Here is a 12,245-nt window from a genome sequence, read left to right on the forward strand (position 1 = left end):
AAAACTTTCATTGACTCCGAATGGCCAACTAAAGGGTGAGGTTAAGGTTTTCAAAAGCCTGGCAGACCTTTCAGCTTCCTCTCTGCCCCACCCCGTCCTCCGTCTGCCCCGCCCCTGTCCCCCCCTCTCCCGCCCCCCCTAGTGCATGCCGTGTATCCCGCGGTTGCTGTCCCGCTGCTGCCAGCCGCTTTCAGGTCCCCGTGCCTGGGCTCAGGTCATCTTCCGCCTCGATGCCGCTTCAGCCTGTCCCCACCCCACCTCCAGCCAGCGCAGTCTCCCTTCGCCTCCGATGCACACGTGTCGCCTCCTTTAAGAGGCCTTTTCCACTCAGGGTCCGGGGCTTCCTCGCGCTGAGGCACGGCACGCACACAGCACACAGCACACAGCCCGCCCCGCCGTCTGCGGGGAGTCCCTGTCGTCACCCTCCCCTCCCTGCCTCTCCAGGCCCGGGCGCCCTCTGTGGATCTTAATTATTGCACGGGTCATGTTTAGCCTGGCTGTGTAACAGCGTTTGTCTTGTTCACCAGACGGGGAGCCTGCTGAGGGCAGAGGTTGTCTTAACTGCCTTTGTGACCCAAACTGGCACGAGGGAGGTGCACAGTGACTGTCACATGTGCGCATGAGCAAATGTTGTCTTGCCTTAAGAGATGTCACGAGATGCCTCACGGAAGAATGTACATGAACAGAAGCTTGTTTCTCTGTTTTAAAAGATTAGTCAGCCCACACGATGCTCCTGAGGAAACCTCGCGTTATTGCTAAAGGACATTAAACTCAGAAACCGTTAGGAGCTGGTCAAGAACCCATGTTTGGCTACTGGGAAACCTTGACCTAGAAACTTGAAGCAGATAACCTGGCCACCATACAGAGGTTATTCCGGCAGGTACACTTTGTGGCCTCTCCAACAGCCGATGCCCCTGTTCCTGCCCTGTCTTCTTCACCCCTGCTATAAGAGAACCCGAATTTTGTTTAGCTGGCAGATACGAGTCTCTTGATCAGGGAAGGTCGGCCCCTCTGCCAGCCACAGGTAGTAAATCACGGGTGGGTTAAGTTCATCACATCATTCCTAGTCCCGTTTGCTAGAGGCCGACTTTCCCAGACTCCTTTGCAAGGAGGGGGCCCAAGGGCAAGTTCTGATCTGTGACCTGTAAGGCCGAGTCTGCTAGGGGACTTCTAGGAGGAAGGATTTTTCTTTCTGGTAAAAAGACAGAGCCCCATATTATTAGAGAGAGGGGGAAGGGGAGGGGAGAGGGAAGGAGAGAAGGGAAGAAAGAAGAAAAAGGGAGGGAGGGAGGAAGAGAGGAACGGAGGGAGAGAGAAAAGAAGGAAGGAAGGAAAGAAAGAGAGAAAGAGAAGAAGAAAGGCGGGAAGAGAGAGAGAGAGAAGAAAAAAAGAAAAGAGCCTTATTTTTTGTGCCTTCAGGGGCTCCCTACCCTGAACACACAGTGAGAAGACTGCTGGAGCTTCGGCGGCCAGCTCTCCACCAGGAGGCGACGAGTGTGAGGACAAAAGCTGTTACGCTCATGTTGGTAGGACAGGGGGACCGGGAGGCGCTGGGATCCGCGATGACCAAACTCCAATTTTCCACCTCTAGACTTCTTCTTAAATAAATAAGAATCCTGATGGTTTAAGCGTTTGAGAGTTAGTTTTCTGCCCCTTGAAGCAGAGCACCTCCCAGCTGATTCATTTGCTTTTAGGGGAAGAAAATAAAAATGGAGACAGCATCCTGACAGGAAAGATAGTGACTGGATAAAATGTATAGAAGTCACGACAACGTGGTGGGCAGGAAGTTTGGCGTCTGGCTTGTACACTGCTGTTAAGTCCAGGCAGAGACCCACTGAGAAACCCGGGAACATTCGTCACTGAGGAACCGTTAAATTATCTCTGATAGTCCTGGCACTGCGCAGGAGGGTGAGGATTTGGAAATCAAAGATGGTTTCTATCGCGAAGGAACTTTGAGCAGACACCTGACAGTGTGATCGCTGCTGTCTTTTGATGGGGCTGCGTCCGGGGGACTCTGGGAATTCCGAAGAGGAGAAACCCTGACAGGCTGGGGGGCGGGGGCGGTCAGGAAAGGACCTCACTCCTGGGGAGTAAGAGCCGAGCTGAGTCTTGAAGAGGGAATGAGATTTCGCCGGGCGAAGGAGGATGGTGGGAAAGGAGAGAAAGGGTGTTCAGGGCCCCGAGAGCACGCACGGAAGGAAAGAGGCGTGAGGGAAATAGAACATTGAGAAACCAGACCTTTTTTCTGTATTCGATTTGGATCTTTTTCGTGAAGATTTGGCAAAGCCGATGAGAGCCACTCGCATGCTGCGTTACTCTGGCTACTTTTGGTATTTAAAAATATTTCATCATAATTCTCAAGAGAATAAGTGGGAGGCAAGAGACGAAGGCGGGGAGTATAAACCACCATTTCCCAGCGTGTGACCCTCAGGACCCTGGCCCCTCGGGATGGTAAATGATTTTAAGCAGAATAAAGGGGGTGGGGGAGGGGTGGGGGTCATGGTGGAAATACATATGGGAAACAGTGGGTTAAATAAAACCGAATAGTCTTCATTCCTGTGAGAATTCCCAGAGCGCTTAATACGCTCATGTTAATTATTACCATCCGAAAGGAGGCTACAGGTAGACCATTCCCCAAAATGCATTTGACCAGATGCTCTTGTATCTGTAACTTCAGTTCTGCGGAACCGAGGCTTTGGGGAGGATCAGTATTGACTTTTTTAGAAAGCTTGACTGGGAAAGAGAGTATAGTTACAGGATGGCAACTAGGATGGGGTCTGAGTAGAGGAAGACATTTCATAAGATCGAGAGGCAAGAGCATGTGTATATGCCGAGGGCAAAGAGCAGCAGTGAGAGAGGTTAAAGGCACAGGAGCGGGGGTGTGCTTGGTGGGTGGGGCAAGCCAGGTGCTTGAGGTTACAGGCGGGATGGAATATTAAATTAAGGACTGAGGCCAGCATCTCTGTTCAGGATGCCGAGATTGTTATAACACCGTGTTTTTATGTTCTAGGAGAAGGTAGGACTCTAGATCACAGACCTAATGGGCATACCATAGTCTGCTCCCTGAATTTAGGTTGTCGGTATTCTTCCAGTTGTCAGACACAGAAAACCCAAATCAAATTGACTGAAAAAGAGTTTATTGATTCCTGTGATTGAAAACTACATAGTAACTAGCTTCAGCTGTATCACCAGGACCCGTCTCTCTGCTCTTGGGTTTTTCTTAGTTGGTTCTATTCCTTGGCTCCTTGTGGCTCCTGGCAGCTTTAGCCTCTTGTGGTTGTAGCTCCAGCCTTTACATCTACTGTCACACCCTATTCCCACCTAAGAAGAAACACTTCTCTTTCTCAGAAGCCCCAGCTTCTTACCATGCCCCTTCAGTCTGAATGAAGTACGTGTCCATCCCTGAATCAGTCTCTATACCCCGGAGATACCGATTGGCTTAAATCCGTCAAACTCCCACACCCTCTTTCCCCCAGGGGTGCAAATTTTTAAATGATAAATATTGGAAAGCTTAGAGTCCCCGACCTAACAGTAAGAACTAGAGCCCTCCGTTTGGAGCACCCAAGGAAGTGAAGGGTGTTGACAGCCATCACAGGGAATGCCGAAGAGGTCCTGCAATAAATCTTCTTTGGAAATAAACAAAAGGCAATTTTTGAGAACCCAGCTTTCACCAAAGACTAGAACCTGTCAGTCTCAGGCGGAGGTCGTTAGCAGGATTTATCCGCGCTCCTACACAGCCTTGAGTCAAAAGGGAGCTGCCCACGGGGCTTTCTCTCTTCGGGAAACCCAACAGAGGGACGAGGAAGACTCTCCGGGTCAAGTTTCAGAGAACCTAATGCACAAATCCCCTTAACAAACAGTAGGATTTGGGTTTGTAACTCATCCCTCTCAGCGTAGGTCCTGTGGAGACAAACGGCCATGTAGCTGCCATAGGGCCAGCGCAACGAATCCCAGGAGAAAAGGGGTAGAATTTATGGGGAAAATACAGAAACTGCCTAAAATGGTGACCTTTCCATGATGTGGCACTGCGCTCATCGTTACTGTCAGGACACTTGGTCGTCCTTGAGCTATTGCTGAAGGCCCCAAGAAAGCAGCTGGTTGCCGGCCAGAAGGTGTTGTCCTCTCTCTGTCATTTGCAACCTCTCTGCCCCCTGGGGACGTGGATGGTCCCCACGTCTGCATCGCAGAGGGCGTCATTAATTTGCCTCACAGGGAAGTTTTAAAAGCCAGTGTACCTCTTTTTCCCTCTGGATTGACAGACAGAGACATAGCCAGCATCCCTACCCCGACAGCAGGCCATGAGCTCTCTCTACCTGTTACTGCAGTAGCTACAGAGGTGCAGCCTGCTGCGGAAGAGTGGGGACAGCCTCATGGGGTGACGGACGCCCCGACAGGCCCTCAGCCGTGGATTTAACCACCATTCAGCAGCCTCCACGGCCGGCTTTCTATGTGCTTTTTCTTTTCCTCCTCCTGTTTGGTTGCAAACTTATTTTGACTGAGGATTTACTTGCCACCTCATGTTGACATTTCAAGTTATTGCATTTAAGAAGAACACCGGAGAAAGCAAACAAGCAAGTCGATTCCAACAGGTCACCAGGCATAGAAGCCTGTACTCAGGTTTCAAAGGAAAGGAGCGGGTGGGGGTGGGTGGTTGGAGAATAGAGAACAGATATATTTATAAGGGGAAAATCCTCCTAGCTTTGGGGGCCCAAATCAAATCCTGGATTGTGGATATTTATTGCAGCTGCCGGTGATTCCTGGGACTGCTCAGGGGGAGAGATTCTGGTCCAACTGAAGTTGCCACGGAATTCTGGGGAATCATGCGAGCATTCTGATTTCTCTGATTATAAGGCCCTGTGACAGCAAAGAGGCTCTGCTTTAAGAACTTTCCACGGTGTCTCCAGGGGACAGCTTTTCTTTGGTCTGTAAATTCCCCAAAGGCAAGCTGAGACTATGTAAATTAAAGAAATAGAGCCAGCGACAACCAGCTCTGTGGTTTTATTTGATTTTCCAAAACACATGTCCATCAGCATGCTGTACACAACACAATATGATTAAAGCACAGCAACAATCACCCATATATTGCATTTTAATTGGTATAATGTGTGATGAATAGTAAAGTTGGAATACTTTTACCTTTGAGCTATGCCTTTGATTCATCAGAATTTATACCACCATAAAGTAGGAGTCAGGAAGTCTGCACTCAGAGCTGGGCTCTGCCACCCATCAGCCTTGTGACCTTGGATAAGTCACTAAATATCTCTGGATTTGACTTTCCTCAGCTATGAAATGACGGGTTTAAACGAGGCAAGATCCAAATCGTCCTCCACTTCTGAGTTTGACAATTCCAAGGCCCCTTCTGGCCTCTGGAATTTTATTATGGAATTCTGTGATCTTAAGTCTTTGTAGCAATTGAGTCCATTTTTTTCGTTAATCTATGGCAAAGATGACTTTTGTCTAAACTTTGGATTTCTAAAACCGATTTCAGCGAATCGAATCATACATATTTTTAACTAGCTTATTTTAAACCAAAGGTGAGAGAACAGCAACAGCCATTTAAATGGTTCTTTTCCTGCCATTCCGTTTCATGAGCATTTATGTGCCCTGGCATGAATGTGAGGTGGGAGCGAGGACTCTGTGCCTGCCTCTCAGAGGGTGACAGTCTTCCTATTCCGGGTGTGATTCTACACCTTAAAGATACATGTTGTTTTCGCATAATATAGCCCCTAAACATATTGGGTGCTTAACTAAACATTTGGTTCTTAACTGAAGCAACACATCTATTGCATCGATGGAGGAAAACCTAGCCGTGTTAGACTTGCTGAAAAATGGTCTGTTGAGTGACGAGTGACAGGTAATATTTGTGCTCGACTTAAGGGGTTTTTAAGTATGATTTTGTCTCTTCAGAATTTTCGCTTTCTCAGATGACCTTAGAATCTGATGCCCCTGCCTTTCCTCCTGCTTCTCAAGCACAGTGCACATGCACGATGGTGCCGGGCTTTTTCTCTGCTTCCGGTTGGTCTATGAAATGACGAGGGTGACGTTGGGGATGGGGAAGGACGTTAGTCTAAGCCACAGTACTCCATGGCTTTTAAGGCTGCTGAACCAGCCCCCCCAAGAAACTCCTTCCTTCCCAGCGTCCCTTGGGAACCGACCTTTCAGCACATGGTCCCCCAGCTGTGCCCTCAGACAACACAAGCAAGTCACCAGCTTCATGCTCAGTCTTCAAACTCTAGGAGCGTCTGTCGGCAGAAAGGGCTTCCTTCCGGGCCGGGCAATGGGTAATGTTGTATTGCAAAGGCTTTAGCAAAAGACAATAGATATCTGCTTGAACTCATACCTTTTACCACCTAGAAGCAAAACAGTGGAAGAAGACTAGGAGGAGATGCCTGACAGGAAGGAGTACCGTAGTCTCTTTATCTGGTGATGAGGCTAAATATGCGTTTTTACTGGATTCTAAGCCAAGACATATATTCTACTTCAGCCTCTTCGTCCTTATTTTCCACTTGGTGACAGTTTCATGGAAAGAGGTCTCTACTTCTCATGATGTCACATTACCCTTTAGAATTCTGGGATCACTTCACATCTTCAGAGCTCTTAAGAAACAGTGACTTTTATCATTTTTAAAAGCAGTGATGCTTTAAAAAGTTGTGTGATCTTTTAAAAACATGTCATGCAAAGGCAAATCATAACAAGTGTTGGTGAGGGCGGGGGGAACGTCGGAGCCTTCATGCATTGCTAGTGGGGACATGAAATGGTGTAGCCACTTCGGGAAACAGTTTATAACTTTTTTAAAGGTTAAACGTAGAATGACCCACTCCTAGCTGCCCAAGAGAAACGAAAACGCGTCTGTACAAAACTTGGACACAAATGTTCGCGTGACTCATAAAAGCCAAAAATGGAAACAACCCAAATGTCCGTCAGATGATAAATAGATAATCGAAATGTGGTATGTCCTTACAGTGGAATATTAGTCAACAATAAAAAAGAATGAAGTACTGATACATGCCACGATATGGATGAATTTCGAAAACATGCTAAGTAAAAGAAGCCAGTCACAGAACAGCACATACAATGATTTTACTTACACGAAATGTCCAAAATAGGCAAATCTGTAGAGAGAGAAAGTAGATTAATGATTGTTGGGCTGGAGCGGGCAGAAAGGAAAATACTAAATGTCACCGAAATGTACCCTGTAAACGGGTAAATCGTATGGGATCCGAATTCCATTTCAGTAGAGCTGTTAACCAGACTCTTGGTAATTTACAGAAGAAAACCTCCTGTCAGACCGCGTCATCCCCTGCTTCTCTGTCACACCCAGAGCAAAGCCCGTCTCCTTAGCAGCAGCCTGGCTCCTGCCTGTCCTTCTGTGCGCTCATCCATCACTCATCCTGATGCTCATCCATCACTCATCCTGACGCTCATCCTGACGCTCATCCTGACACGCTGGCCTCGTCCTGTTTCTCCAGCGCACAAAGTGCATTTCTGTCTCCAGGCTTTCGCACTGGCTGTCCCCTTGGCCTGATGTGCTCTACCTCTCTGACCTTTGAATTTTCGTCATCCAGATGTCACCTTAGAGAGGTCTTCCTGACTAGTCTGGGTGAAGTGACGTCTCCATCCCCTGCACAGTCGGGCAGTCGTATCATTCTGTTCTTCTCCAGAACGCCCAAGTCTATCTGAAATTCCTGTTTGTTTGTCCGTCGACATATCCGACGTCTCCCACACTAAATGAAAGCTGCTCTCATGGAGCAGGGCCTTCGTCTTCCCAACGAGTGTATCTTCAGAGCCTAGCTCAGTGCCTGATGTGCACTCACTACCTGTGTGTTGGATAAATGAATGAGCATCAGCGCGGGCTCTGCTTGGCGGCTGAGAGGGGCTAGCCTGGTGTTGTCATGGGATGGTCCCCTGCATCGGGAATTACTCAAAGCCTGTTACCTGGGCATCTTTATTTCCTTTCTCTCTGAGATACAGGGAAGGCTGAGATGTAGCATCTTTAATTGCCTGAGGGGACCCAGAGGCATGGAGAAAAAAAACGAATGGACCTTAAATCATGATCCAATCGAGAGTTTGCAAAATGTTGTTCACAATTTGATTGTCTCACTTCCTTCTTTTCGTTCCATCTTCGAAATGCTCTTTCTCCTCTTGACACTTTTATAATTATGCTATCGTATTTCCGTTTACTTAATTGTTTTTTGTGTGTGTCTGTAACATCATATTGGAAGCTCCTTGAAGGTAGGAAATGTAATTATTCCTTACTCTGTACAGTGTCTCGTGTCTCCTAGGCATACAATATGCCTGTCATTTGTAAACTCAGATGACTTAGATAGTAAGACGTGGAGTTAGATTTTAGAGAGCCTCGCTCTGGGAACCTGATCCTTTTTCTTCGTGTTTATTTGACTTTACAGAGTAATTCTGCTTTCTTCGGATCTCACCGAAGGCGTCGTGAGTGTTTGGAGGTTACCTCTATAGTATCCAGCCTGCGGGCGACATGGCGAGACCCAAGGAGAGCAGCACAGGCTTGTGTTGACTTTCCACAGGACACGGGGGGACCCACTTTGGTGCACTCTTCCTTGGGTGGCTCTGATGTGAGAAGCCATCTGTCCTACCACGCTGCGTGCAGCCCTGTGCTGGGTCTTGAAATAAGAGTCAATACTATTGAGATATATCTGCCTCAGCTTTCCCACGGTGACTGCTCATGGAATCCAGAGGAAATGAGGGTGCCTTTTCCTGTCTTTTGCCAAATCTGGAGGGAGGCTCTGGGGCTTGGGACTGGCTCTCTGAGGAGTTGCTGGCCAGCTACCGATACCAGGGGGCACACAGCGTGAGAGAGAAGGGCCTCCTCCAAGCATCGTTGGTGTGAGCCCCAGCTGGGGTCGTGAGCCCTCGATATGGGTTTATGGGAAGTCAGGTTCTAGCCAACATCCGTTTAAAGAAAAATAAGTTCACTTATTGACATTGCTTGTCACTCATTGTCGTGACTGACATTCTGTTAACCCTTACGCTTACAGTAGAGAAATGAGGTTTGTGTCGATTTTTCTGGCGTGACATTTCTCTGGTCTGCATCTCCATCTAGAATTTTCTGTAGAGCTGTTGTCCTAGGAAATACGATAGCAATATTTCAGGTTTTAAAAAAGGCTTCTATCTCTTCTTCATATATATATAACCTATGGCTGACAGCCTTGCTATAAAAATAATTAAGTCGTTTTGCATTTTATGTTCTGACATCTCTCTGGTGGGCACCAGGCTTGATGTTCTTCCTTCTGAAGAACTAATATAATTTCTGTGAGGACATTAAGCTGTATTGCCCTGAAAGAGCACAAGAGCCTTTGTACCTCAGTTCTTGATAGGCCACGTAGCCTCGTAACGTGGAAAGTCCGTGGAATGCCTGAGCATTATGGGGTATCTCCCGGAAGTCCTAGGTGTCTTGTCTTCACATCAAGGTAGATGTAAAAGGGAGAACTTTCTTTCATCCTATTTTTCTATGGCCTTCACGGACTTAGCTTAGTGTTTTTATTAAGTATATACACAAAATATATAACAAATTGTTATTAATTACAGGTTAATTAATGTTTATAGCTATATATAACAGAGCTGTGTGTATAATTGTTATATTATGTTATTAGTTACATTAATATGTTAATAGCCATGTAATATAGCTGTGCCCCAAGCACTGTGCTCATGTAATACACATAATACATATTAATTGTATTATCTCATTTAATTCTCTTGAGAGTTCTTTGAGGAAGAACTCTCAAGAGAATTACAGTTTTACAGATGAGGAAACCGGAAGAGCATAGAAGTTAAGGAACAGGCCATGCTTACCCGCCTAGTTCTCATTCATTCATTCATTCATTCATGATTGGCGAAGTAGTTACTAGATGCTGGCATTATTGTTACAAAGAAGGATCGAACGCGATGCCTGCCTTCAAAGAACTTAAGGGACTGGGCTGGAGCAGAATTTGCTTCTGTCATTTCAAAGGTAATGGAACTCAAACTGGGGGCCTCTCTGGCCTCTGCCTTAGGACTGCATGGCCGAGTAAATGTGACATATAAATCTGAGCATCAGTGGCCTAGTGAAAGGAGGTGTCTTGGAAAACATTTTTTTTTTTAATGTATCTAGGAATCTTGGGGACTAGTCATTTATTATTAAGTTCTTTGATGCCGCAGACCACTGCTCGGGAATCTCTTCCCAGAGCAGTTTATAAATATGAAATGATTTTTATGATGTGTAGTTTCGGGAAGGGTTAAAGTTAGCTTCTCTGCGACACATAATGGGGAAGTAGCTGAACATGATTTCAAAGAGATTTTTCAGGAGAGAATTCCAATTACAGAGAAGTAATTTCCCTTTCTAGCTTACTAAGCTCTGTTTCAGACTAATGCAGTTTCAAGATCCACATCCCTTCTCCCCTTATTTCAACAGATATTTTGAATATGAAAATCTTATGTCAAAACTTAGCTGAAGCCTTCATCGGGCTTTTGAAAGGCTAAGTAAGAATTCTGTTTCTAGGAATAAAAAGATTTGGATCAGAAAGATTCTTTGCCGGCTAGAGTTCCTTTTTGGATGGTAGTTCAAGCCGTCTTTAATCATATTTTTGTTGATTATTTATTAGTTTCCCTGGGAAATCAAAGACTCGGTCACGTAAAATTTTTTTTTTTTTAAGATATTTTATGAATCAGATTCCAGAGTAAAAAAATAATGGAAAATACATTTCCTTTGCGGATATGGACTAATTGGGAATTAAAATACCTTTCTTTATTCAGTGCCACACGTGGAAATGCCGAGTGACCCCACCGGCCCGATTGTACCAGCCACAGTTTCTGCCCGGACAAAACACTTATGCCCCTAATAGGTAAAGAGAGTGATTTGTCATTTGTCACTAAATCAAAACTGTAGAGAACTAGAACTAATTAAAGGGAAGGGACAGGCTCCGAGCAAGCTGTTTGGGTGAACAAACCCATGCTGAAGCAAGCCGGGGACCGCTGAAACTAAATCCACGTGTCTTCCAGTCATCGGGGTACGTGTGATACAAGCTCATGGAGTTTGTCATCGTGAGACGGGCGAGCAGACTTCCGCTCCCCGCCTGTGGCGCTGCCAGCCTGTGGCAGCTTTGGTCAATATTGGGCTCGCTCTTAGGGAAACAGACTTTGGCTAGTTTCCTGAAGGAGGGTTAGGGAAATTGTGGGACATGTTTACTTATACAGAGCTTCCTGATCAAATGAAATCAAAAGGAATTTGAAGAAAAAAAAAAATCTGCTGAAGTAAATAAAACACAAAGGAAATATGATGCATTTCGTGCTGTTGAAGACAGTACAGTTTGGGGGATGTGAGATATACACACGTGGACAATCAGAAAACAATGTGGAGGAATAGAGTATGTCTGTGTGATGGAGGCAGCGGACCATGGCGGCGAAGAGTGTGGCTCTGGAGCCAGGTGGTCTGAGTTTAAAACCTACTGTACGACTTACGAGATACGAGATGTGGAACAGTGACTTAGCCCTTCTCTGCTTAGATCGTCATCTGTGAAATGGGGATGATCAGAGCACCCACTGCCTAGGGTGGTTGTGAATTAATGGATATAAAGGTGTTTAGAAGGGTACGTGGCCCACAGGAAGCACTCTATGTGTTGATTATTACCCTTATAAACCAGAGGTCACAAGCTCGGATGCCTGCAGTGCCTGGGACTAGCAGCACAGTGACCACTGGCAACAGGGACGTGGCCCAGTGGTGTGCAGATCATAGAGAGTGGCGGGGACAGTGGCAAATTGCCTTTCAACTGTGGCCGCCATGTGACTCTGTGCTGGGTGTGGCCTTACAGATGTGGGTTGGTGTTGCCAGGTCTCCTGGTATTTCAGAAGAAGCTGGAAATCTGGATTTTGTTGACAATCTCTCAACTCTTAAATGTTGTCAATTTATTTTAAAACCTTCTACAAGCCAAATAAAATACAGTGTGTGGGCTCTGAGTCACAAGCTAATGGCCTCTTTGGCCTAAAAATTAAACATTTAACCTATGCAACCCCATCTGATGAATTTATTGTTCCTCCCGTGAAAAAGGCATTCATTCTGATTCCAGAAATACTCATCGAGTGCCTACTGTATGTCAGACCCTGTGCCGGGGCCGAGGATGCGGTAGATTCCGAGACAGACCATCTGAGGAATGCACACACTCTGCAAGTTTCTCGAAGAGAAAGCAACACCTGGCACTTAACAAATACTCAGTAAACGCAGGTTCCCAGGTCCCTGACCT

At 46.3% G+C, this 12,245-nt stretch overlaps 1 protein-coding gene across 6 annotated transcripts in view; it reads left to right on the forward strand.

The window, feature by feature from the left end:
* FTO (FTO alpha-ketoglutarate dependent dioxygenase) overlaps window positions 1-12,245 on the forward strand; it is a 325,863-nt gene that overhangs the window by 229,656 nt on the left and 83,962 nt on the right. The window contains exon 10 of one of the 6 annotated variants that reach the window (XM_039880889.1): window positions 8,406-9,716. The exons of the other annotated variants lie outside the window; for them this stretch is intronic. Coding sequence (XP_039736823.1) covers window positions 8,406-8,469 — 64 coding nt within the window. The 3' untranslated portion in view covers window positions 8,470-9,716. Of the gene's footprint in view, window positions 1-8,405; window positions 9,717-12,245 lie in introns of those variants that run through there. 6 annotated transcript variants of the gene reach the window in all.

Source organism: Pteropus medius, unplaced genomic scaffold (assembly GCF_902729225.1).
Source record: "Pteropus medius unplaced genomic scaffold, Ma_sr-lr_union100, whole genome shotgun sequence".
Taxonomy (NCBI): Eukaryota; Metazoa; Chordata; class Mammalia; order Chiroptera; family Pteropodidae; genus Pteropus; species Pteropus medius.